Raw genomic sequence first — 27,872 nt, 5'->3', positions numbered from 1 at the left:
ACAAAACAATGAACACAAATCAAACGTACATGAGGAGACCTAATACATGAACTGAAACGAGAAGCATGGCTGTCAAATTAAGACTCCGTGAACAGTGATGTGAACCTTGACCTGGAAGTCCGTGAATATAGGCATGAACAGAATGTCAACTTAAAAGTCTGTGAAGCCTGTGGACCGCCCCCGGTGCAGGCGTGGCAACGCGGTCCTGACATCAGGTAAGATGACATACCACCATAATGAACAAAATCTAGGTCAAATGTTTTTTAGTAGCTAAGAATGGAAAATTATAAATATTGGTATGTATATGGACAGCATGGGAACATTCTGGGATAACATGTTGGGATGAGGTGGTAACACTGCTGGGGTGCAGAGTAGTGGTGTGGGAAAGGTGAGGGGACAGAAAGGTATGGTGTGGGGAATGTTAAAGATGTCAGGGACAGGATTTCACTCCTGTTCAGCTCTTTACACTATATGCTCTCACAATATGAACAATAAGTTTGCTTTTGTATGTGTAGGAAATTTGTTAATGTCTGAATCTTTCACAGCATTGCTAACCTTGGTCCGTGATGACTTGTTCTTGCGTGGCCCATCAATGCAATCTGTAGCAATGCCTTGGAAGTCATCATCTTCATCACTGTCTTCCTCATCATCCTGGCAGCTGCGCAGGAAGGGAATCTTATCCAGTACTGAGCCACCTATCCGCTCTTTAGAATGCTCTTTGCCTGCATTCCTGTAAAATGCACAATCAAAACTAACTACTTTGCTGTTTGTGGACTAAAAGATAGACATAGCACATATTCACACTAACCAACATTTACAACCAGTAATGGCATAACAGCGTATATAAACGAAAAATGTTACAGTGCATGCACCTCCTCTCAAGCTTTGCACATGAGGAACAGTAACCACATTACTCTTATATGCTTGCAATTTCAGCATGTATGCCTTAAGTGATTGTGAGGTGGTTCAATCATCCAATACTTGGATCCCCAATACTACTGTGTAATGAGATCATTGACTTAGCACTGTAGCAATAATTCAGTCAGTGGTAAAATATAAATGGTTAAAAAAAAACACTGTGGCTATATGTAATAACAAAATTTACTATACAAGGTTAAAAATCCTGATGAATTGAAGGAATGGATCAAGACCAATTAATTGTGTTAGAAACGTGCAATGACCAACAGGCAAAACGATGTGACCTTCAGAAACCATACCCACAGTGTCAAGGCCATCATCTGAGATTCCACCATGAAATAAACAAGAGAACAGAACCATGCCAACAAGTACAGCCAAAGGTGCCTTCCAAATATTTTATGTTGCAACTGAGACAAAAATTGCTCCAAATCTTTCCTCTGTAGTTCTGGTTGTAGATACCCACCAACCTAGAAAAAGTGAACCTTTGTTATCAACTTAAAAAAAAAATGGTGATGAAAAAAGGAGATGAGATAAAAAGTGTGGGTTTTACAGGTGCTCTGCCCATTAAATAAACACACAGAAAGCCTGGTTACCGACAAAGGTTCTTCTCAAGAAAGTCGGGTTAGTGTGAACCATGCTTTAATGCAACTTCCAGACGACCTAAAGATGTACTATAGAAATGCAAAAAAGCATTTTCTGCAGTCTCCCTACCTAGCTTTCGAATCTCACAGCCCCAGCCTGTGTTCCTGTTTAGGGTACACAAGTCAAGGCCGTAACCTGTACCCCAAACTAGCCACTATATTTATGATGCAAAGGATAGGTAATATAGTGTACAACCCTCAGCCCTCTCCCTTTCATGGCCGGTCCCCGTTTCTTAGTTTGGCCCCCACCAGGAATTCCAGTATTATATTGATAGATTATTTTTCTTTCATTTGTTTTAGTTTTACCACATGCTATTACATATGGAACTGTCCAGGGAAAAGGAGCAGACAAATGGTGACCTAGTTATGTTGAAACAATGGGGTCTATCAACTTCACACCAGCATCACCAGCGTTATCAGCATATGGCCATCAAAGGCGATGGAAACCAACGTGCTTTGGCAAATGGACATCAAAGACCAGCTGATTCAAAGTGTGAATGTCACGCAATTGCACATTAATCACGTTTTTGTGAGGTATAAGAATTGTAACCAACACTGTACGGCAAGGTTTTTGTCCAACACGGTTCTAAAGCCTTCCGCCGGCATTGCGTTTACTGCAGGACTAAAGTGTGTTTTACTACATTCCTAAGGCTGACTGATCGAGTTGATTCTTTAGGTGCGGAGAAGCATATACGACTACCACAAAGTTTAACACTCACAGTGTTAATTTAACTCCATTAACTTCGTGTTGATTACTGGTAAATATGCTGTCTATTTTTACGCCATGTAGTAATGCCTTTCCTCCCCGATTTCAGAAATTATGATCCATATAAACTGATTCTGTGATGATATGCCTACAGCCTGCTATTTTGCATTGTCATACACCTATTATAACCTGTGACGTTTGACAGTACATCTACAATTGGGACAAATTCAGAACTGTTACTACTCTCCCCTGTTAAGGTCACTCCAAGACCATAATTCGCAATTCTCAAAGCTCAAAAGGTAACAGCAAAAGACCTATGGAAGGCTTTACAAACTGCAAAAAAAAACACACTATTAGAAAGCACTTAACAAGAACCATGCTTATTGATGACAAAAAAGCCGCTACAATCCAAAAGTATATTATAGTTCAATTACAGCACAGTTTAAAAGCTAAAAGTTTAAAGGCTAAAAAAAAAAAAAAAAAAAAGAGTTGGTTAAGGCAATGACAACGACCTTGACCCTCTGACTCAGAGTCTTGACATTTTCATTCATTTATAATTTAAGACAAATCTTTTTTTTTCACTGTGACCTTCAACCTATCAAGATTCTGTGGCATGACCTGAAGAGGGCTTTCACAAAGCATCCTAGAATGATTAATGAACAAACATATTTTTTTGGTGTAAGTCATTAATTGCAGGTTATTAAATTCAAGAGTTTACTGACGTTTTTTTACCCTGCACTGTAGGTGTTTACTCAGTGTGAGTTACATTCAAAAAGAACCAGGTCACCAGGTCAAATTCTATTCGAGTTCACATTGAAGAACAAAGCAAGGTACATGGGAGTGAAAGGAATAAATAAAAAATAAAAAAATAAAAAAATAACAAATATTTTAGATGTAAATCATATGTAAAAGATGTCCAAATAATGATGTTGTGTCTTGTGTCATATATTAACTGAGAGTACCTTAGACTTCAGACCAGAGCAATAATGTTTTTGGTTTTTTTCACTGAACGCATTTAAAGCATGGACAGTGTCAGAGTATAAATTCAACAGATGAATACTGTTCAACACTTCAAAATCTAAGTGAAATATATTTCGCATGACTGTGTAGACCCCCTTCCAATAGCTATGAATCTTCTTACAATTCCAAAACATACAGTGCCCTCAATAAGACACGTTTCAAAGACATCAAGATGTGTCAACATGTGTAATTTTTTGCTTCCAAGTTTTCAAACACCTTCGGAGTCTGTAAAATAAGATACAGTAAATAGGGAAAGCAAAATCTTTTTTGGGTCATTGAAAATATAATTTTTTCCTTCATGTAGATACCTAAACCTGACTGTGTAGGCAAACCCACAATGCATATTCCGTTAAGCAGTGTCTTCCTCATTTTCTCAAATGGTCACCATCTCTATGATACCTCTACCAACAGGCTGGTGTAGAACAGCAGAAGAGAGCCGTTGTAGAAAATGGCTGTCCTCACTTCATGTCTGTGTAGCACAGAAGGTTGGTAGCACTTCCTGCAAAAAAAACTTTGCAAGAGAAGTACTACCTTTTCTTTTGTTATATGAGAGCGGATAGTGGTGAAAATAAGAATTAGATTTCAGCATATAAAAAGTATGCATGTACTGTATGCTCATACAGGGCTTGCACTTGAGCATATCTTTTTTTTTTCTTTATCCATTATGTTTGTTTTTCTTCTTCTTTTTTTCTTTTAGCAATACTAATACTACTGTATTTATACTTTTTATTCCACATTTATTGTTACTTCATTCGTCAACCCTCTGGATCAGGCTTGTGAAAAGTTCATCAGCCTAACAGAAAATTTTGGCTACTTTACCAAATGGAGGAGAAAAAAAAAAATACCGAACCTCTTGATCTGTTCCTCTATCTGGCGTACAAGTAGTGATTCCCCCCCATCATGGGATTCAGGTTCTGAGGGAACTTCACTTGGTGGGGGTCCATTCACTTCTGGGCTACTGCGACCCAACAGAGACCTCACTCTCTTTGAACGCATGTCCAGAATAGTGTCAGAGTATCCCACCTCTTCAAGGTACCTGTAAAAAAAAATATACGCAAAATTAAAACAAAAGTTAAACAACCTATTCTCTGTTATAATTTTGTTAAGAATGTGGAGGGATAAAGATGACAAACTTGCGCAACAACTGCCGTCCCTCCTTCCAAGTCATTTGACTGGTTGGCTCACTATCCGATTCTGCTGGCCCATTAGGAACTGCAGGACAAGGACAGCGTAAATCACTTTGGTTATGACAATCCAGTGGATAAGTGCAGGATAATCACCAACATTGTGTATCAGATTACAATTTAGTAATTTCTGAAAGACATCAAGATCTGAATTTCTAAAATTTAAAAAATTTGGGTAAAACAGTAGCGTTACTTGTTTCATTCCCAGCATCAGGCTTCTTCTCCCCTGGGTTCTGATCAGTACCTGTTTTCAGCTTCTGGTACTTGCCCCTAAAGATACAAAACAAAGAATTAATTCTCTTAAAATATGTTGCCTAGAAGTCAGTAAAGCTGTTTTCTTAAACATTTTAGAAATGCATTTCTAGGGGGAAGATTTTAATTAAAAACAAAAAAAAACTACAGTAAAGGCAACTCTTCCTTTTGACCACGGCTCACATTAGTTATGACTCGTTTGGAGTCTTGCTTGAAGTAATTCAATCTTTAATGTAATCCCAGTCTTACTGGGAGTTCATACCAAGCTAGTAAAATTTACTTGAACTTGGGTATGGCCATTAGATGTCTCCAGAAAAGAAACGCCCATAACAGCCAACAGTCACTGAAACTAAGCTATGCACTGTTGTAGCTGATAAGCTGCAACTCGATAAAAGAATTTAGTTCCATATCTGAGAGGCCTGACACGTTGGAAAAAGATTTTAAAGCAATATGCGATAACTTTGAAAATGTTAATAATGTTATTAAGGAAGCAAAATGTGTGGTGGATACTCTCCAAACGAAGATGGAATCAATAAAAAAAAAAACAACAAGGGTGAAAAGGGATAGGACCTGGCAAGATTCACTTTGGAAGGTAAATCTTTTGAGGTTGAATGAGCACTTCATATCTACAGCTCAGACCAGTTCAAATTAGGTCCACATTCTTTTTAAACTGCTTCTACCTGTACTGGAACACCATTCTCAACAGGAGCTTGACTAATACAGCACAAAAGGTAGACAGCTCCAGCTTCAGACAAGTTGTTGTGAACAGAAGAGCGACAATGGCACGACAATGACAGTGTTTGTCAAGTCTTTAATTTTGTGTAGTTTCCCTACTTGAAAGGGATTGACCCATCACGGAGTATCCACTGGAATTCACTCAATGACCAAGCAGATTTCTTCTTTTCTCTTTTTAATCTTAATACATTTTTAAATTCAGTTCTCTTTGTCTTTAATTTGCAAATAACAGGATTTCAGTTTGCTTATATATCAGTCATTTAATCTGATATGCAGATTTGCAATAATTTCAGAATAAACTATTCCCGTTTTAGGTCAATTAGGATGACCAAAATCATTTCTTTTTGCTAAATGCCAGAATAATAAGGGAGAAAGTTTTGAAGGCAATTTCTATTACTTTCTTCAAAGTCAAAAGTTTAAATACATTTCATTAGTATTTGGTACCATTGCCATAAACTGTACACTGTGTGCAGAATTATTAGGCAAATGAGTATTTTGATCACATCATCCTTCCTATACATGTTGTCCTACTCCAAGCTCTATAGGCTTGAAAGCCAACTACCAATCAAGTAAATCAGGTGATGTGCATCTCTGTAATAAGAAAGAAAGGGTGTGGTCTAATGACATCAACATCCTATATAAGGCGTGCTTAATTATTAGGCAACTTCCTTTCCTTTGGCAAAATGGGTCAGAAGAGAGATTTGAAAAAAAAAAAAAAAACTTGTGAGATGTCTTGCAGAGGGATGCAGCAGTCTTGAAATTGGCAAAAAATTTGAAGCGTGATCACCAAACAATCAAGCGTTTCATGGAAAATAGCCAACAGGGTTGCAAGAAACGTGTTGAAGAAAAAAGGTGCATAATAACTGCCCATGAATTGAGAAAAACGACCACCTTTGAACAAGACAGATGTGTCTCTTACAGATGTTGCCAATATACCTATTAGAAGCTTCCAAAGACATGACATCATTAAAGGGGCTGTGCCAAATTGTTTAAAGGCATAGTAATCTTAGTGTATTTAAACTTCTGCCTTTTAAGAAATGAATAAAAATTCCCCCTCTCATTATTCTGGCATTTAGCAAATAAGAAATAATTTTGGTAATCCTAATTGATCTAAAACAGGAAAGTTTTTTTTTTATTTCATGTCAGACAGTGAGAAAATAAAAAATGCGTATGTGTTTCAACTGTATATAATGAACACTAACAGGCTAAACATTTAGCTAAGCAAACGCAGCTCAGCAACTCTTAGCACAGAGCTAGGACAGTCCACACTGGTTCAGGCAGCAGCTGCTATTTCCACTAGAAAAGCGATTCCTTGGTGGTGTTAATTATTTGGATACTCTTACCGGCTGAGTCTCTGGATTTAGTAGATGCATCAGTCCTGAACAGTGTCTTTGTGAACTCTAACTTTGCTGGGCTTTTAGTAGTAACTTCTCTTTATGGCGAGGACTAGTGCATCTCTCTCCCTCTCTCTCCCTCCCTCTCCCCCTTTTTTTTTTTTTTTACTTACACAAAATACACAAAATGTTATTGGGATATTGTCTGTGTTAATTTGGGCTCACCTTTCTTGTTTAAGAGCATACTCCAGCATTTTTATCCGCCTCACCAGATCTTGCTTCATGTTCTCCTGCCCTTTCCTTTCTCCCTGAAGGAATGCCACCTGTGCCTGAGGAAAAAAAAGTTGAGAGAGAGCAGAATGAGAACCTGAAATTGAGAGACATTGAGATCTTTCCCAATTAGGATTAACTACAGTTTTGTAAAAATAACAATTGAAAAACTGGGTCTCACACACACACACACACACACACACACTCACACACTCACACACACTCACACACTCACACACTCACACACTCACACACTCACACACTCACACACACACGTAAGCTTAGTCTCTGTAGCTAATCAAACCTGAAACAAACGTAATTCACAGTTTAATAACAAACAAAAATAATTAGTGTGACCTGCACAAATGTTTTGAGGACAGGAGAAATCTTTTGGCAGAAATTACAGACTGCAAACACTTTTGTAGGCAGCTAAAAGTTTAGTCCAGACCAACAGGATTTCTTCTGGTATGCAGTGTTCAGTACCTATCAAAAGTGGTCCAAGAAAGGACAACCAACGACAAGACAAGACTGTGGGCTCACTGATTCAATACATGGAGGCCCCACCTCACAATTTACAGGAGTTAAATAATACTAATGTTCTGGTGCCAGATACCACAGGGCGCCTTTAGAGGTCTTGTGGATTTTATGTCTTGAATGAACAGATCTGTTGAAAAGATTATTTAACCCCCATTGCAAAAAGGTTTTATAAGCAAACTTTCCAGCAGTTTGCAATAAACAAGCCAAAAACAATTAAACACAACTAATAATAACCTCATAAGCAAATCAGGTGGCAAATCAAGGGCTTTATTAGTTGCATAAGGTATGCTTGAGATAAAACACATCAAATATCTGGTATGGCTAGGGATTTGTTGACTGTGACCTTTGACCTAATTTTAGACTTTAAAACAAACTTACAATTCAAAGAAAGTAGAGGGGTGAAGAGGTTTTGGCAGAGTTGGAACGGGAAAGTGAAATCGAGGGTTTGCTGGATTCGGACAACAGTGAACAACTAAAGAAATAATAATAATTTTTTTTAAAAAACTATTACTACTACTACTACTACTACTACTACTACAACAACAACTACAAATAATATGAAAAAGAAATAATACATAAACTACCTTTAAAGCAGTTAAAGGTAAAACTGATCATGTCCAAAAGTTGCTGCCCAAGTGTACAGTTTTTGACCCTCGTTACCGTGGTGGTTATAAAATGGACGATGCTTCTTTGTCTGAGACAAAGAGTTGGTTAGAGGAAGAGATGTTGGAAATGTGACCTGAACCAGCAGCGCATGCACTAAACGAGCGAGAAGAGGAAGGACAGAAGGGGGCGATGCACAGTCCACACTGCCTAAAAAGAAAATAACTTTGGGCAGCCTTCTGCAGAAAACAGCAGCAGCCATCAGAACCAAATGGGTTTGCAGAGGATCAAGCAGCAGCTGAGCGTTCTGCTTATTGTAGTGCGCCAGAGGCAAAGAGTTCATTTTAATTATTTTTCAGCCAAAAAGCTGAAAATTTGTAAATGTAGCTTTAAACCCATTTTGCAAAGAGGATTGCTGGCACTGACACACACAGCTTATCTAGCTCCGCAGAGAACTACTGTCAATAGAATAAGACTCTCTAGCACAGATAAAAATTAACAGATAATAATTAGGCACCATGCCTAATACCAGGTGTGGGCTAGAGGGGTCAAGTCAAGTGGGTTTTATTGTCATTTCAACTATATACAGAGTACACAGTGAAACGAAACAACGTTCCTCCAGGACCATGGTGCAACATAGACACAGTGCGTACAGAACACAAGTGCAACACAAGTGCAGACAGACAACACAACACAGTACAGACAGAGAATAATAATAAATTTTTTTGCTGAGGTTATTAATCCCCTCAGCATTAAGCTGTGGAGCAGAGGAAATGTGTTCCATTAACACTTTGTATTGTATGTTGGGGGTGAGGTGGGGTGGTGATTATCCAACATCCTGATATCAATAACGCTGTTGTTGCTGAATGAAATCCAATCCTTATATCAATGCTAGTAGAGACAATTCCAACAAAAGCAGGATAAACTCTTTAATACCTTAAGCAATTTTATGGAAAATATTAGTATATAAATGGTAATGTAATATTATGTTAATATAATGTTATTATATACCATATCTCCAGCATTTTATAGTAACTTGGCTGTTGTCTGGAAGATTATCAACACCCTCCACATGGGTAAGCCATAGAAATCCATTGCCGAAAAGGCTAGCTGTTCACAGAATACTGCATCAAAGCATATTAATGGAAGAAGAAAAATATTTTGTCAATATTGTTTGTTCATATTAGGTAATGTACGTACAATTTGATGTATAACCTAGAAAATAATAAGAGCCCTAAATGAGCCCTAGTACCATCTCCAAATTGAAGGCCAAGTTCCATATATAGGGGGACGTGAGAGACAGGCCGCAAAGTGGGCCTCCCAAGAAGAGGACACCCCAAGATCGTTTCCTCACCCTGTAAGCACTTAGGTCTTCTAAGACCTAGAGGCTTGCAGGACGATATGGCCAACAGCTCTCTGCCCAGACAATCCAGAACAGACTGCACACACGCCAGTTTCGTTTGCGCCGTTGTTGGCAACACATGAATCTGGACTCGCTGAACATAACATTTTTCCACACGTTCAGGGAAAGACAAGGCTTGTCATCATTAGAGCCAATCTCAATGCGGAGAGATATTTAGATGAAATTCTGCAACCAGTGGCAATCTCCATAGTCTGGGACCAAACTCAATCCTCCAAGATGACAACGCTCGCCCCCAGAGAGGGTTCATCAGAGACTACCTCCAGAATTTGTGAGTGGAGAGGATGGAATGGCCTACCAGCAGTCCTGACCTCAACCCCATTAAAACTTGTGGGATCAGCTTGGGAATGCTGTTCACTCCAGAGTGCCTAACACAAGCACGTTGGCTGACTTGCGACAAATGCTGGTTAAAGAATGGGATGCCATATCACAGCAGTGTGTCCAGTGACCAGGCTGGTTACCAGCATGAGGAGGAGGTGCCAGGCTGTTGTGGCTGTGTATTGGTTCTCCCACATGCTTCTGAGGCTCCTGTTTGTTAAATGAAAAAAGATTAAATTGCCAATATGTCTTGTTTCCTCAAACTTTAATCATCCAGTCCACCAAACGAGTCAACAGAAAAATAAGAGGGTTGGAATTGGCAAAGACGATTTTAAAATTTTCTAAATTTTCATGGACGCAGTATACATACTTAGTCCTGCTGCTCATCCCACAAAGGAATATTAGTGTAAAACAGCCAATATGATCATGGAGCCAATGTTGTACAACCCAACCCATTGCAGCTTGGGGGATACATTGGACCGCATTAACTTTGGTTCGTCAAAGTGGCAGAGCTGAGCTCCAGTACTGTAATTTGATGGAAAAAGTAAATCTGTTCTCACAGTAAAAAATAACCTAATACAGCATGGTCAGGGACTAACAGCTGGATGTTCTGTGGAGTATTTTACTACAAAGTGCCATATACAGAACCCCTTAGGCCAGACTGCAAGCTCAATGGTGGGCTTGGAAGCTTGGTCTGTGAGAAGGTGGCACAGGTAACCAAATGAGGTAGGTGTGAATGGCCTCACCTCTAGTCTCGACAGCATAGACTCTGGTTGCAAACTGCACAAAATGCAGAGCGATTCTAGCTTCATTTTCATAAAACAGAAGACTATGTGATGATATTTTATTGCCCAGCTCTGTACAATATACTGTTAGTGCTTAATAAACACTGATCAACAGCAGGTTTCATTACAAACACTGTAGTTAGACTAGTTTCATTAAATAAAGAGCAACAGATGTTAAATAATAATCACTCTATTCAGTACAGGAGAGTATCTGACTAGTAGTTTAGTAGTAGTAGTTTATAAGAATCTATCGTGATATAGTATTTTTACCATACCCAGCCCTACGTCATTGTTTTTTTGTTTTTTGTTTTACAGTGAATGGTCAGCACTAAACATTCCCTGGCAAATAGCTTTGTTTGTTGCAGTAAAAAGTGAGGAATCAGAATATTTATAAAGCCTTGAAAGTTGCATCAAGTGGCCTCTCTAAATATGACTGTAAAGTCATATCTCAAACATGTCATCAGGGTCAGAGACCTTTGAAAAAATCATCCAAGAGCTCAGATTTTTTTAGGTGGCCAAACTTGTAATATAGCTAACTGAATTAAACTGAGGAAAAGAAAGAAAACAACATTTGAATAATATAACTTAAAAATGTAATGAACAGAAATGCAGTTTTCTCATTAGGAAAAAAAGAGAACACCCCCACATTTATTACTACTTAAAATGCCTAGAGTCAGGTGCACCACATTGAAGTGAATGGTATCACCATGGCAAGATCCAAAGCACTCGCTGAAGCCGTCAGAAAGAAGACGGTACATGCTTCAAAGTCTGTAAAGGGGTTTAACAAGATCTCAACTAGACATCAGCCATTCCACTGTCCTAACATTAAAGGTCAGGCCAACCTAGCAAGTTCAGCCCAAGAGCGGGCCGCAAGAAGTCTCCAAAAAAATACAATGCAAGCCGGAGTATGCACAAGGCTAACAGCTAACACCAGTGGCCAAGCAGTTCTCTAAATCCTGCTTTCAAACGTTTGCTCTCTGGAGAACAAACTGGACTATCTCTGAATCCAGCGAGCTACCCAGCATGAATTTAGAGAGTGCCATGTTTTTGTATTTAGGGAAACACCAATGACGACCTCCACTTCACTCCACTCCCAGTCATTCAGCTTGAATGGCTGCTTTGCTTCTGTGTGGATAGAGAAGCAAGACTTAAGGTGAGGGCCTGGGTGTTTACATCAACACTAAATGGTGTAAAAACACAGCACTAGTATCCAGACAGTGCTCACTGCTGCTGGAATTTGCCACTGTCGGAGCTAGACACTTTCATTTACCAAGGGTGCTGACTACAGCATACATAGTAGCTGTGTATATAGCTCCTAGTGCTAATGCCTCAATCGTTCTACAAACAAAGCCATCTCCACCACAGTCCACCTGACTCTCAACTCCTGGACAATAAAAACAACCCATGTCAGAATGCTCATCCCTCAGCATCAGGTTGAAACTGAGCCTACTAGACCTGAACACCTCCCTCTGCAACTGGTTCTGGATTTCCTGATTTCAATTAGTCCATCAAGGACTGGGGGCACTGGTGCCCCCAACCCCTGAATAGTGAGGACAGCTAAAAAGATCATTGGGTTCACTCTCCACTCCATCATAGACATTTACATCACGCACAGTGTCCACAAAGCATTGTGGACAATCCCACCCATTTCTCCCACAGACTCTTCTCACTTCTACAGTCTGGCAGAAGGTACTGGAGAATCATAGCCACCTCTGCCAGACTCTCAAACAGCTACTACCAACAGACTTATCAACACACAAGGACTGAACGGAAACCCTTAGTTACCTCATGCACGTCTCTATTGATGCTCTAGCCGTTTGATGCTTAATACTGTACACATAAAAAAATTCTCTTCTAACTCAGCTCCTCTTGAGTTTCAGCTCATGTTTGCATATTTGTTTGCACTTTGTGTATCTGTAATGTATTGTACCGTGGTCCAACGCATAATTTCTGTCCACTGTGTGCTTGTACTCAGATCGAATGACAATAAAAGCCTTCTGACTTGACATGTTAGCACTTGTTTCATGTCGCTTTCTGTACAGTGGAATGACTGATTTTGAACTTTTCCAAGATCTTTTTAAATCTGGTTTTAACCAACGCTAAAATTCACAAGATCAGATAAGCCATAAGCCATCCAAGTTTTTATAAACAGTTCAATTGTATAAACACCAAAATAGTTCCACATGTGAAATTGTGTGCAACCAAACAAATAGATATATTCACCAACTATGATGACCATGGTTTTCTCATAGGTTTATAATAGAGTCAACAACTGCCCTTTATGCTGTCACTGTAGTCAACAGACTCATGTTTTAAATCCTTATGCGACTATCCCTCTTGTAGTTGAGTTTCCCCACTTCTAAATCCGTCAATTACATGCTACCTAAACTTTCTGTTTCTGTTTTTTTTTTCTACACACTGCCAAAATCACCCAGTTGGTTGCAGTTGTGCAATGACAAAGATACTTTATTCCATTATATCCATTTGAAAAATGTATCGAGTGGCAGCCTTCAATTAATTAAGTCTTTAGTGGCAGCCCTAAAAAAACCCACACACTAAACCTGGCCTCTCAGCTCCAGTGCTCCAGTTGCCCACTGTGAAAGCTACTAGGACGGGTAAGTTGTATTGCTAAGTTTTTCCAAAGCAGTCACACTGCAAAACCTTCCAGTTGATTTGCCACAGCAAATTCCATTTTCTTTGTTAAGAAAAATTGCATTACACACATACTTCCGATCCACTAAATATGCTTGGCATGACCCTAGTCCCAAAAAAACCTTCCACCCCTTTGCAACCCCATTTATAGCAAATGCAATTATTCTTTAATGCATTTTTCTTTTTTTGACAAAAACATCTTCTAGAGGTCCGATTTCAGGGCATCCCAACTAGAAATACAAAAAGGCCACACATATAGTGAGTTTGTATGTAAATTAATATGAATGCAAATATTCATTCAAATATACAAAATATTGATTGCACATAGTTCAAATGCTTTAGTCGTTTAGCTATGAACCAACTAGATTTAGTTTTATACTTTATAAATACAAAATTAATTATAGCGGTAAAAGAAAGTAGAAGGTATTTTATAAGGAAGGATGGAAGCCCGCTACTTATACTTTTGCCAAAACTGTTCTGTTCAAATCTTGGGTTAACACATTTTGGATGTGTCTTCAAATACACAGCATTACACTGCATTTATTACTACTGTAATAGAAAATCTGCTATAAAAATAGAACTGTTACAAAAGTGAAAAGTTTTTAGATTTATAAAATATCTTATACTAGAAATCGAGCCCTGTGACTAATCCCACAACATGTTCTTGTCCTGCAACACGTGTAAAGCGTTTGGTCCTTCTGGGCACATTTGTACTGATATGTAGAGACTGGTCTAAAAACAGGAACAGACATACACAAAAGCCCAGTGGGTGGTCCTGTTGTAACACGCTTGCGTCATAAATCTTAGGTAATTCCCGGCAATGGAATGTGGGCCAAAAAGAGAGCTTAAAACTAGCAACTTCCCACAAGAACGAAAAGTTTGTTCTGGTTTACCTCGGCTACACCGCCTACACCAGTGCATTACGTCATTGGTATTGTGCGTCTTTCTACTAACCATGACATTACAAATAAAACTGAATCTGAAAAGTGGTGTGAGCTGCGAAATATATATATGTTTTCATGTTAAATATTTTCTACTCTAAGCTTTACTCCACTAGCTAGCTAGCTAACTGAAAACGGTGCAATGCATATGTTACCAAAGTAAGGCGTGGGGGAACAGCGCATTTTACAAATAAAACTAGCTAGCTAAATACAAAATAACCAACCAAACCTTTATGCATCATGCTAAGCTTACATTTTCTTTCTTTCTTTCTCTCTATCTCTCGCTCTCGCTCTCTCTCTCTCTCTCTCTCTCTCTCACTCACATACTCACACACACGTATACATATACATACACACACACACACACACACACACACACACACACACACACACATATATATATATATATATATATATATATATAAGATTTGTCAAGGAAAACGCATCTAGATAAGAAGCCAAGAAGATTCTTATTTGCTGTCTTAGGTCTGACTACTGCTCCTTGAAAAATTCCTTTAGTCTAGCTGACTAAATGGAATATGAAATGAAATGAATATGAAAGTTACCCTAAGTTCATCTCGCTCCGCTTCCCATCGATATTTTTCCGCCTGAAAGCGTCCCCATTCATACTGGATGAAGTGTAAAATCCCAGGTAACGACAGGCCTGTTTCTCCGTCTTGATGTCCCCGTGGCTGGGAGGATCCAGGCATCGCCCCGGCTGCTGATGCCGCCGCAGTTGTTGCCATTGTAGATGGTGGCCCAAGCACAGGCTTCGGGCCATTGGGATTTCGCCCCGATCCAGTAACTGTAATGTTCTGATTTGTCCCTCCACCAAATCTTTCCGCCTCCATTATAGTGTGTCGCTAAAGCAAGGAAAAAAATGAAGTAAAAGAATAGGCAAGCGGCTATCCGTTTTAGCGCGCTACTAGTTCTGTTTCCTAATTTTACTCCATACAGGCGCAACCAAACACAGTGGGGATGCCAAATAGTGATCCCTTACAAACCACGGAATGTTCCCCCTTTGAATCCATCACGATTACGGTTGTAAAGCTCGCGAGCGCACCCTCGGGATGCTTCCTGCTACATTGTGATATCCGCTGAACTTCCTGTGCTCATTTCCTACACAAAACATACAACAGAAGACAATGTAACGAGGCACGGAAAACCACCGAAGGCACAAAGCTAAGATTAAAAATTGTTTGTTGTGCATTTTTTTTGTAATTAAGTCGCCTATTGATCTGCCTACGAGCCTGTGCATGCGTTGAAGTATTGTGCGTCTAATACCAAATATAAACCTTTGGCAGCATGGTGGAAAAGCATCAGAAATGTAAAGCGGAGATGTTTGCCCGAATGTTGTGGATTTACATTTGCACTCTGTGAATATATGACTCGCGAAACACATAGGCTAGAGATCAAACCTGCATTTTTGTCATGATAGACCTAAGACGGGGCTAACTATTTGGCCTAAAGGAACCTTGACAGTGGCCAATCGTGTGCGTCAGAGAACACTCACTTAAAAAATAAACCAAAAAGGTTAGTAAGTCTTCGGTTTACTGCAGGCATTGTTTTTGTTGTTATAGCTTGTATTTTTACTTTGGTTTGTTTAAAGGGCAGTCTAATGCTTGTATTCTTTGTGTGTCTTCCAGTGTCTCCAATGAAGATGAGTTAAGGCAGAGATGGGATTCCGTAGTCCAGCAACTTCCTATTCTAAAAACTTTAGTAGAACCTTCCAGATATTAATAAGCAAAATCTGATTTTTCACATTCTTTACATGACCTATATTAATATTACTTAAACATTTATCACCAATTTTGTTTGTTCATGGCATTTGCACATTTAGAAGAACACTAGCAAATGACCACTCCAGGGTTATGTATACGTCAAATGGTGTAACTGTCACTTCCATTGTATGTTACATATATATAATGTTATATGTTAAACCTGTACAGCCAAAATGCGAATCACTTTCTGCCAGGGTCTGCTGACAGGAGCTATTTTACTGAACTTGCTAATCCTGTACTTTGTATCTCGAGCACAGCAGCAGATGATGGAGAAGCGCATGCAGGGAAAAAGCTTAAAGAAAACCTCTCTGTCTGTGTCTGGCCTGGGGGCTGCTGGGGGGCTGGTAGGGGGAAGCATGGCAGAGGCCAGCAAAGTAGGTAGTGGAGTTGGTAGTGTGCGAAGTCCTCGTATGACCATCCTACTACGCGAGTTTGAAGACTTTGAGAATTATGTTGGTGATGTGGCTCGCTCCTTCTTGCATCAGAGGCCAGAGGTGCCATTCTTGGTTGTGGCCGATACCCTGCCTTACCCTCCTCTGGCTTTGCCTGAGAATGCCCGTTTGTTGGTGCTTTCTCCCAGACCAGACCAGTCTCCTCAAGCACGTCGTCCAGAATTTTATGTACAGTCAGAGTTTGTGCTGCTGGTGCCTGATGGCGTGGAGCTGGAGCATGGACGGCAGCTTGAGAGGCTCATTCGGGAGCTGGAGGGTGAGGGAGGTGGGCCTGTACGTCTGATTGCAGCCCCGGTTCTGACCCGTTCTGCTGTCCAGTGTTTGCACCTGCAGGTGACTCTGAAGGAGTGGACAGCAACATACTCGCTTGGGGCACTGGGGAGTAGTGGAAGTGTGTGCACTGCTTTACACGGTGATGCTGTAGTCCTCATTCGCACTGAGGACCTTTTCAACCTATCTGTTCCATTAGCACGTCCCCTGCTGTCTGCGCTGTTTATACAGACAGCCCTGCGAGGCTGGAAGATCAAGCTGCTGGAAGGACCATTATTCACTGCAAGCCACCGGCCTCTCTTCACCTCAGCACACAACCAGTGGAAGGCGGACAGCCGGCTTAAGGAGACTACCAACCAACTTATGCGGAGCTTTGGCCTCAAGCGCTTAGTGTGGCCTGATGGAAGGGAACAATGGTTTGGTTGCTCAAAAGAGACAGCACGATGCTTCGGCACTGTGCGCGACGACACACCTGAGTATCTTTATCTGGAGCGCTGGACTCCACCTTGTTGCATGCGTGCTCTCAGAGAAACAACAAAGTATGTCATTAACATTTTAGAAAGTTCTGGTGTGCGCTATTGGCTGGAAGGGGGCAGTCTGTTAGGGGCAGCCAGACATCAAGATATCATCCCTTGGGACTATGATGTTGACTTGGGTATCTATCTGGAGGATGTGTCTAATTGTGAATACCTCAAGAACCTGGACTCAGGGTCACTGGTGGATAGTAATGGGTATGTGTGGGAACGAGCAGTAGAGGGAGACTTCTACCGCATCCAGTATAGTGAGGCTAACCACTTGCATGTGGATCTTTGGCCCTTCTATCCACGGAATGGAGTCATGACCAAAGACACTTGGACTGAGCACAAGCAGGATGTAGAGTTCCCTGAGCACTTCCTGCAGCCACTGGTGCCCATGCCATTTGCTGGCATCACTGTCTACGGGCCCAATAACCATCGTGCCTTCTTGGAGCTCAAGTTTGGGGAGGGGGTCATTGAGAACCCACAGTATCCCAACCCTGTTAAAAAAAGACTGGATAGGAGTTGAATGTGTGTTTGCAGTAATTTTAATTTATTTGTTTGTTGATGAACCTTGACCTTGAGGATATTTTAAAACCTCTAGGTTTATCACAAAGATGTGCCATAAGGTGCCATTACCTTGCTCAAGGATTTGAAATGCACTTAAGTGTCCACTACAAAATGACAAATAATCAAATTTTCTTTCCAAGAGGTTTCCTTTGTTAAGTTAGAAAATTGGTATGTGCAAGGTGACAACAGTAGGTTGCTGGCACACTGAATGTTTTATAACTGCACACATGGGATTATTTTTTTTAACGGTTCAGTAATTGATAGATTGTCATTTGTGAACCCATTGTTTTCTTGTTATAGGAATTATTACCCAAGACAGTGAGATATTAGACTTTCAGATGAGCTAATAAATATGAACAAAAATGTGGTGCAGAGTCTGAGAATTGTCATTTAAATGTGGGAGATTTTAACTTTACAATACATCGGTCTGACCACAAGGTGGTGGCAGAGGTTGGAGTTTGAAGTCAGTCGTTTTGCCAATTAGTCAGAGGTATACTTACTCTACATGTACCTCTAATTTTGTGTGTGTGTATATATATATATATATATATATATATATATATATATATATATATATATATACACACACACACACACACAAAATTATATTTATATATATATTTATTTATTTATATATATATATTTATTTATATATATATATTTATTTATATATTTATTTTTATATATAAAAAAAATAAAAAAGTAGTACTGCTAAAAGATCCAATTCATATAACTTTCAGGAAAATAATACAAAGGTAATATTTTTCTTTAGTTAATCAGCTTAAAATTACATCTACAATTCAAACATATTGGATAACATTGGGTAAAAACAGTCTATTAGACACATCAGACACATACAGTGTGTTACTGATGTGAAATAACACAAGTAATCAGCTTGAAAAAGAAGTTCTAAGAGTAAAACACTGCTCTGTAGTGCAATCATTAACTGAGGTGTCCCTGCTTGCCTTGCAAGCCAGGCTCAAATAACACTAAAGTGATACACATGCCACAGTAATTTAGCTTTTAAAAAGAAAAGGGTCAAAAGTAGGGTCAAAAAAGAACCAGGACTATTTTAGCAACTAGTTCAAAATTATTTTTTTGATTCAAGATAATTTTGAGGATTATTTCAACAAATTTAATGAGCATACTATATATATTTGCAAGTATATATATATATATATATATATATATATATATATATTTTTTTTTTTTTTTTTTTTTTTTGTATATTATATACTTTTTATTTATATATATATTTTACTTTGAACCAGCATTGTAATTAATCCATCTAGATGTGTATTTTGTCCCTATTCAAGATGCAGAGCATAGTTCTACAGCCAAAATGTTTGTTTTTTTATAAGAAAGCTATTTACCAGCTGCAGGAATTGCTGGTAAATAGCTGGTTGCCTCCTGTGGTCAAGCCTCCACAATTATAAATGGCAGCAAACTATATGTACATTTATTTACATTCTGTATTTGCCAATACCAGTATAAATAGTTGAAACACTCCATTTAGACATTGGACAGTACTGGGAATTCAACACTACAGTAAGGTGTATCTTATTATAAACAAGGTAATCACAAAAATACTGTTCATTTCTTCTAGCCGTTTCCCTGTTGACACTGTAAAGAAACAGTTAATCACAAAATTAAATACAAAACATTTTATTCTAAAGCCAATAAGGAGGACATTCTACATATTTTGCAAGATGCATCTCTTTCACACAGCTGCAACAAAACCATCACTTCCAGCACTTGCATATAATGTTGGCATAATATACAGACTACAAAATACTGGAATGATAAGCCATCATTGTATCAGACAATTACAGCTAAGAGACTGGTAAAACTCTTAGGACATGTGAGTTTTCCCATTATGAGCCAACTAGGCACAGACAAAAGAAAGTGATATTGTAGCACTTTGTGAAGGCAAATTAAATTAGACAAACACTAAAAAATATATCTCCCAGAACAGTACCCACTATAGACTAAAGTTGGATGTACATTTGCTGATATCATTGCAGAAAACATAGAAAAACAGCATGCTGTAAAGAATGAAAAACATTTAAAAGAAAATAACAGACTATTAACACTATTGAAGAGTAAAGTGTAGAAATGCCTCATTTAAAAGGAAGGATACAGTTTCATAAATATAACAACTAAAAATAAAATATATTCTACAGGAGTTATTAAAGCACATATCAATATCATGTAGCCTTCACAATCAAGTTTGGCTTATTTTGGTGTAGTTCTCGTGTGCATTGCTTGTGTGCCAACCCAATTTAGACAAAATAGTACTGTATATCTAACACAGTTGCACAAATCAATTCTCAAAGCATCAGACTGAGACTACAAAATAGGTATACCAAAAGCTTCTAGTTCTAGATTGTAGTTTCTTGACAGAGATGAACAGGAAATAAGAGGGGCATAAGGAACAATGCCATATTTTAAACCCAAGAAATAAGATTTTTTTTCTCTATATAAAGGAAAATGAGAAAAGGATGGTTCACAAAAGGTCCACAAAGACTCATTTATAGTGTCTCATTATTACTTTACGGTTAGTCTACATGATCGATTCTTTTTCACTGGCCCGTGGTCCAGCAACTTCAAGTTCAACAGGTCTCTCCATGAGAGGAGAGTGCTCAGGCTTCAAAAGAACATTTTCCTCACCTAATTGCACCTCAGTCAGCTCTACTCCCTCTTTTTTACTGGTGCGGTCTGCAAAATACTGCAGCAGTCCCGCCCCAAAAGCATCACCTTCCACATTGATAACTGTGCAAGTCCGATCCCTAAAAGCAAAGAAAAAAGAGGTTTTAAAATAACTATACATATATATCACAAATAACATTATATTTACTATTTACAATACATTCACAAAAAAATTATCCTTATTTCAGATACCTTATAATACTTCTGATCTTATGCTCTTCCATAAATTCTTTCAAAACCCACCCAGTATTACCCTTCCCACATTTCACTCACACAAGCCAGTCCACAGCCAAAATAAGTGAAAGGTCATGAGTGGGCAATCCAACTGCCTCTAGGATGATCGCCAACGTCAATACACCTCCAGCAGGGATCCCTGCAGCTCCCACACTTGATGCTGTGGCAGTCACTCTAAAAGATGAAAGGGGAAATTTGTTTAATTTACCTTCATGTTGACTCATAGCTCATGTTAACCAGTAAATAAGAACTGGTAGACAAAAGACTGCACTCACAGTATGGTGATGACCTGGACAAAGTTGAGAGGAATGTAATTCAGCTGGGCAATAAAGACAGCAGCCACACACTGGAAACAGGCAGCCCCATCCATGTTAACAGTGGCACCAATGGGTAGGATAAAGCGACTGATGTGCTTAGACACTCCATTGTTCTCCTCCACACACTTCATCATTAGAGGCAGTGTTGCAGAACTGAATACATGAAAACATCAAGTGAGAAGTGAGACACCCCCCCAAATACTGCATCTGATCAGATCCGCTACAGATTTGAGTTAAGAGCCTGGTGGCCTTAGTCATGTGGGTCAAAGATTGTAAATACTTTGATACATACCTGGAAGAGGTTCCAAAAGCTGTGGCCAGAGCAGTAATCAGTCCCAAAAGGAAGGTGTAGGGGTTCTTCCGAGTAATCACAAAATAAATGAGTGGCAGTATAAGTAATCCATGCACTGCATGGCCAATGACACAGCAGGCAATATACTTCCCCAAGCTAGCAAACAGCACCCCTACATCTTCCATCTCAACAATCTTAGCAGCCACTAAGAACATGATACCCAGGGGAGCATACCTAGAAAACAAGACAACTTCAGAATACAATAGATATACCTAAAATCAGTTAAATACACACACACACACACACACACACACTATACTGCCAAAAGTATTCGCTTGCCTGCCTTCACACACAAATGAACTTGACATCTTATTGTTAATCTTTGCAGCTATAACAGCTTCAACTCATCTGGGAAGGCTTTCCACAAGGTTTAGGAGTGTGTTTATGACTATTCTTCCAGAAGCGCATTTGTGAAGTCAGACACTGATGTTCTGACAGTCTATGTTTACCATGTTATCAAATCAGGGTTTTGCTGTAGTTTTACTATAGGAGGGTTTAGTTTTCTTTTGCGAAAAACTAGCTGGTTACAAAATGACCCTAGATTAAGAAGGCCATAAGATCATTAGGATAGCATTTATAACAAAACAAAACAAAAAAAACCTCTTACCACATGATCCAGGACACAAGCACCATTGTGGCTTCATTGAAGGAATTAAAAAACTTTATGAGAATTTCTCCTTCTTCTCCCAGTTTTCTCAACGCCACACCAAACACCATGGCAAACACTATTAGGCCCAAAATGTTCATACCATCCACATCTGTGCCTACTGGAACCTACACACATATACTTGTTACCCTTCTGCACAGAATTAAATACAAGCAGCATGTTGCCATGATATCATGATAAGTAATTTCGAGAAATTCTTTACCTTTTCCAAAGTAACATTGGTAGTATTTACATCGTTTTTCACAATTTTATAACCAGTGGCATACTGTAAGGAAGTAGAGAGGAATAATTAAAACAAACAATTTACATTTGTTTCACACTGTTTACTGTATAACTTAAACACAACACTATTCTGCTGAGTGACACTGTGGGAACACCTATTAAACCTCTTACCACTGTAGACAAGAACTATTTACATGTGGTACTGTATACGTTCAAGGAAGATGGTACTACTTACAGACTGAAAAGCAGCAGCCACCAAATTGGAGGGAAAGATGTTTCTGAAACAGAAAAGGAAAACAACATTACAAAAATTCCTATGCTTTCTTTTATTTTTTTTGTCCATCCCCAATAGAAATGAAAAATGAAAACAACATTAGCCTGGCCTCCATGACCTGTGGGATGAACTTTTTTAGCAGAGTTTGGGTCCATTGAATCCTGTCCTTTTTAAAGTATAGTATCTTTTCTATATAGTATCTTTTGACCATGGGAAGACTATCAATCTGAGCTGCATAATTACCTGATTCTAAAAGAGGACACCTTTGTGTCATACAGACATATTTCAAGGGGTTATGCCATTAGCCAGGTGATTTATCCCTAAACATTCTGCATCTTCCAATTCTTGTAAAGTAATAGGGACACCTAATTGACTGCCTAATTGACTGCCAAGAACTGGGGTGGGTTCGGATGTTGGCATGCAACGACTGCTTAAAGTCTGAAATTCATAAACATCACCAGGTAAACATTGCCACCAGGTAAACATTGCCAACAACCTTTCCCTTAACATCAGGAAAACCAAGGAACTGATTGTTGACTTGAGGAGGGGGAGTAGAGTGCATGCATCCTAGAGCATCAGGAAGACGATGCTGGAAAACGGTGAGCGGTTTCCTGTTTGTTGCTGCTGAGGATACCACTCGACCCACAACAGCTCCTCTGCAACTTTTACAGGTCCACTGTGGAGAGCTTCCTGACCAGCTGCATCGCGGTCTGCAGGGCCCTGCAGAGAGTGGTGAAAACTTCCCCGTACATCACCACGGCTGCCCTCCCACCCACATAGGACCTCTACAACAAGAAATGTCAGAGGAAAGCCATCAAAATCTCCTCTGAACCACACACTTAAGCCACTCTCTGTACAAAGCTCTGAAAATTAGAGCCATTCAAAAATAGTTTATCCACACACTTTTAAACTGGACACCAGCAAACACCAACCACTGCCTAAATACAGAAATATCGCATTTCTATTACAGCAGTGGTAATTTTACCTTCAGTACCATATAAAACAAACAGTTACGTTGGCACTTGGTGTAGTTATGAAAGACTAATTATTTTTAGTCGCAACCCTGACGCCGACATGTTAGTTTATCCTCTACAATATCAGGATAAAAATCTATTTCTCTCTAGAATGGCCACCCAGGTACCTGTTAAGAGAACTGTTATCTCAAGGAAAACAAATTCTCCAGGCGGTTCTAGTCACGTGTGCCATCAGGCACATGTAACTGATCCCAAACGCAGTAGCAGCATGACTAGTCTTAAATCTCTTACTCATGTCACCCATGCTGCCGTGTACTGGCTTCAGTAGCTGCCCAGTTCAGATTTATAAAAAAATAAAAATAAAAAAAAACCTGATGCTTGCCTACAAGACCAAAAAGCACGCTCCTCACTGCACTATATAACTTTAAATAAGCAGAATGTCCAAACTGCCTCTAGACATTTATAGACATTTATTACTAGCCTATTAATACTAGCTAGGGGTGCGTTTTGTGAACAACAAAGGCCATTCTTTGTTGCTATTGCTGAGCTGAAACACCTGCAACAAGAAAAGCAAACGACTGGAGGATAGTTTTAACAGATTTCATAAATTGCACATCTCATTTTATAGTTTTACTGCATTCACTTTTAAATGTAATACTTCATTGTCTCCCACAGTTCAGCATAAATTCTGAAAAATATAATTCTTCATTTTGGGATCTCTGTGGCTTTTGCCCCTTAGTAATATATTTCATATGTACATTGCCTTGCAATTTGATATTATATTTAATATTTTGGACTTTTTACTCTGCCCTATGGCTACACTGCCAAAAAAGATCAGACAGAACTCTATGTTCAAAGATAGCTTGGTTGCACTTATTATTGGTAACACACACACACGCATCAGTTTACAGGCAGGGCTAATATTTTACATTGGGGAAAGTATGTGTGTTTGACATCTGCTACAGGACATACGGTACATGGTTTTCAGAACCAGATTAGGCAAGCAGATACATACATAAAATTGTCCTCTTATGGTTGGTGTACAAAGGGGAAACACTTTCTAACAAAAAAAAAAAACATCAGCAGGGCAAGCCTCAAGATTCATTTGTCATAAGAACATTCCTAGTGTTTGTCTAGGTGTTCTCTGGCAAACTTTAGTCTTGCCCTGGTGTTTGTTTGGGGTTTTGATAGTTTCCTACTTGCACATCTACCATGAAAATCCTGTGCAGTCAGATTGTAGATGCATATATTTTGGCATTAACTGTAGTAAGCGCTACCTGTAGGTTCTGTGATAACATTTTAGGATTGTTTAAGGTTAATTTATGCATCTTGCAGTCTGTTCTTGGGCTGACTTGGCCATGCTGGCAATTATTTCACTTGTAAGATATTTTGCAGACAGTGGAATGGCTGATTTTAATACATTGAGATCTATTTAATTATTTCCCAAACTTACTTTACTTTATTCCATTGAGTAGTAATAAATGTAGGGTGTGATAAATGTACAATGTATTTTTTGTCTTTGGTTTTGTCATCTTAAGACTACAAACAGACTTTTTTAGGTTTAATCAATATTTAAAGATTATTGAATGTTTAAAGCTGTCTAGGGATTTAGCCTAAAAGAGATACTTGCTCATTTTCCTGGCTTTAGCTTCCTCAATTGCAGAGTTTTGGTTACCCTTCCAAAAACACTGGCACAGGAGAAGCTGTAGTAATGAGACCTGGTTTAAATCTAGTGGGCTGGGTGTATGTTCATTTGGAGGGGTGTGGGGTTTTGGAGGGGTTTGGGGTTTTGGAGGGGTCTCATTTTACAACCCTGTAATGTTAGATTTTCTTTTCAGTTAAGACAACAGTGTTTGAGGTCCACTATGCCAAGGTAAACACAGTTCTAGGGCACCTTGTTGTATATGTGAATTTTACACAGCTGGTCAAATAATCAAGGTTAATAAGTGAAAGCATTGTGATAAAACTGCAGCTAGAAACAATAAACTTAATAGTAGTAAATTTAGTAAGGCTTGTACAAACAATGTTCACAGTTGCACATGGTAGAACAATTTTGTGCTACTAAGAGTAAAAACACAAAAGGTTCCATTATAGTTACCCCTTCTGAGACAAGAAACATTTTAAACAAAGATCAAATAAGTCACTATAAGGCAATAATTACACAAATTTAACTGGTGGTATAAATGATTTCACAAGGCAAATACAGTGGCATGCAATAGAGTGCCCCTGGTAAAAACATCTTACACTGTGAACATCTATGCTTCAATTCTTGTTCCTGAGATTGTTGTCCATTCTTCCTTGCAAAACAGATTTCCTTAAATTACCACACTGTAAAATTAAACATTTAGAAATGCACTGAAACTCTGGGTCAATTGGAGAATACTTAACATCATATTGTGGCTGAAGCTGTTATCATAAACCAAAGATTAAAAAAAAAAAAACATTTTTTAACCACATCCAATAATGCTTTTACCAATGTTTTGTGCCAAGTCAATTGTCCATCGGTGTATTCATTTATTTTAAGCTTGATGAAACCAAGTACTGAATAAAATAACCATGTTTGCAAATAACAAAGACAAAAATATAACCCCTGAAAATAAACAGAAATATCATTTCCTATCGAACTCTGTACCATTATGCTTTGTGTTCAAGTTAAACCTTAGGAAGCGCTAGAAGCTCCATGATCTAATGGATCGATTGTGAGGGGTAGGTGAAGTGTTCGATATTTTCCATGCACACTCGTGTACAGTATTCGTGAAGAATCGGACTTAATATGGATAGGCACATGATGGGTAAAGAGGTCAATTCTGATTTCAACTCCAAAGACCTGGAGCAGTACCAATTCTGACAAAGTTTTTGCGCGAATTACGACGCAAATAGTTTTGTTGCGTAAAACATTGGCTTGAGGTATTTTACACCTTTATAAGTCCATTCAAAATGCTATACACCTCAACACGTCGTGTCTGCCCCACCTGTTTGTCGACGGATTAGTGATTTGCTAACACATGGCCGGCAGCTGATGCAACTGAGCGCTGACCTTACAGCACAGCAAAATGACCAACATCCGGACACTTGAATGACGAGTCCCACCTAGGTGATGACATGGACTGTTTCCCAAAGCGCATACCACCAACATACACATGACTACTAAGTTACACTACCGAACGGGGTGTACTATTTTAACATGCTATTCAGTATGGGGTTTTGGAGACGTTCAATTATAAGCAAATACACATGCCAGATAAAGTCACCCTAGCAGTGTAAACTTACACATACCGTCATTAAATTCAAAATCATTATTAAAAATGACATTTGCTCTAGAAGACTATAAGAAAATGGTAAGTAAACTGTGTGTTTGTTTCTTAGCTCGCTGCTTTGGTAGTTTACTTAGCTAGTGCTAGCTAGATGTTCGTGAAACATCTTGGCTTGACTTCCGCATTGTTGTCGTCAAGGCTTAAAGTAGCCTTGTTAACACGTGTTCGGGTGTAAATTGCTACTAACCTTATTAAGTCTAAAAATGAGTCAACCACCTCCTTGGCCTCTGGGACGTTGTCGTCTTGGGAAGCGATTTTAGATTTGGCGCCTTCAGATGAACCAGGCTGAATAATGAACGCCATAATTACACCGATTGCTGATGAAATGAGCGTGGTCACTAAAAAGAACAGCATCGCCCAGCCACCTAGTTTGCCCAAGGCTTTTGGGTCGATGCTAGCTGCTCCTGACACCAAGCTACACACAACCAGCGGAATGATGATCATTTTCAGCAGGCGAACCAGGAGCTCTCCGGGGAAACCAAAGTATATGATCTGCGTTTGGTTCAGTTCTGCGGTTCGCACTGCGAGTCCAATTAAAACGCCAATAATGACCGCTGACACGGTGAGTATCACAAGCAAATTTTCCATAACAATCCTTTTTAACCTCAGTGGGAGTGTCTCTCGTGTACTCTTTTTGTGGTCGGTCAATCCATTAGCAAAAGTTGGCTCATCGAGATGCACCTCACCGCTGGAATCTTTTCGTTCCTTTGTAGATAACTTCTCATCTGCCATTGTGTGCACAAAAAAAGATTATATATTTTAAAACGAACGAAAGGAAACTTTGGTCCGGAGTAAGTCCTTAAGTTCGTAAGTTATCGTAAAGCGCTTGTCTACACGAAGTCTTCGCTGTTCGTTTGAACAGATGCGTGTGCCAGTTGCTTATATTAACACGCGCGCTGTGTGGT

The 27,872-nt window shown here is 39.1% G+C and overlaps 3 protein-coding genes across 6 annotated transcripts in view; 1 reads left to right on the top strand and 2 right to left on the bottom strand.

Annotated features, from left to right (window-relative positions):
- Positions 1–15,302, bottom strand: part of strn4 (striatin, calmodulin binding protein 4) — a 26,743-nt gene extending 11,441 nt beyond the window's left edge. Inside the window, exons 1-6 of the mRNA XM_072690694.1 lie at positions 14,883–15,302; positions 7,016–7,119; positions 4,663–4,739; positions 4,419–4,497; positions 4,136–4,321; positions 556–730 (exon numbers count right to left, since the gene is read on the bottom strand). Coding sequence (XP_072546795.1) covers positions 556–730; positions 4,136–4,321; positions 4,419–4,497; positions 4,663–4,739; positions 7,016–7,119; positions 14,883–15,167 — 906 coding nt within the window. The 5' untranslated portion in view covers positions 15,168–15,302. The remainder of the gene's footprint in view (positions 1–555; positions 731–4,135; positions 4,322–4,418; positions 4,498–4,662; positions 4,740–7,015; positions 7,120–14,882) is intronic.
- On the bottom strand, positions 15,123–27,872 carry slc1a5 (solute carrier family 1 member 5). Of its 4 annotated transcripts, XM_072690698.1 has the most exons (10): positions 27,155–27,872; positions 22,641–22,683; positions 22,386–22,448; positions 22,124–22,290; positions 21,457–21,690; positions 21,123–21,317; positions 20,887–21,021; positions 20,575–20,693; positions 15,321–15,435; positions 15,123–15,179 (listed from the first exon to the last, which is right to left on the bottom strand). In XM_072690698.1, exons 1-9 carry the CDS (start codon positions 27,697–27,699, stop codon positions 15,353–15,355), a joined length of 1,584 nt encoding a protein of 527 aa, XP_072546799.1. In that variant the 5' UTR covers positions 27,700–27,872; the 3' UTR covers positions 15,123–15,179; positions 15,321–15,352. The 4 variants fall into 4 exon arrangements, with proteins under 4 accessions (XP_072546799.1, XP_072546800.1, XP_072546796.1 ...); XM_072690699.1 differs by lacking the exons at positions 15,123–15,179; positions 15,321–15,435 and adding an exon at positions 19,335–19,527; XM_072690695.1 differs by lacking the exons at positions 15,123–15,179; positions 15,321–15,435 and having other exon boundaries at positions 19,554–20,693.
- fkrp (fukutin related protein) lies at positions 15,419–18,271 on the top strand. Its single transcript, XM_072690701.1, has 2 exons — positions 15,419–15,849; positions 15,963–18,271. Exon 2 carries the CDS (start codon positions 16,271–16,273, stop codon positions 17,861–17,863), a length of 1,593 nt encoding a protein of 530 aa, XP_072546802.1. The 5' UTR covers positions 15,419–15,849; positions 15,963–16,270; the 3' UTR covers positions 17,864–18,271.

The sequence above is a fragment of the Salminus brasiliensis genome, chromosome 11 (genome assembly GCF_030463535.1).
Source record: "Salminus brasiliensis chromosome 11, fSalBra1.hap2, whole genome shotgun sequence".
Classification (NCBI taxonomy): Eukaryota; Metazoa; Chordata; class Actinopteri; order Characiformes; family Bryconidae; genus Salminus; species Salminus brasiliensis.
Note: the sequence above shows the minus strand (reverse complement) of the source record. Positions and strands in the feature narration are given on the sequence as shown.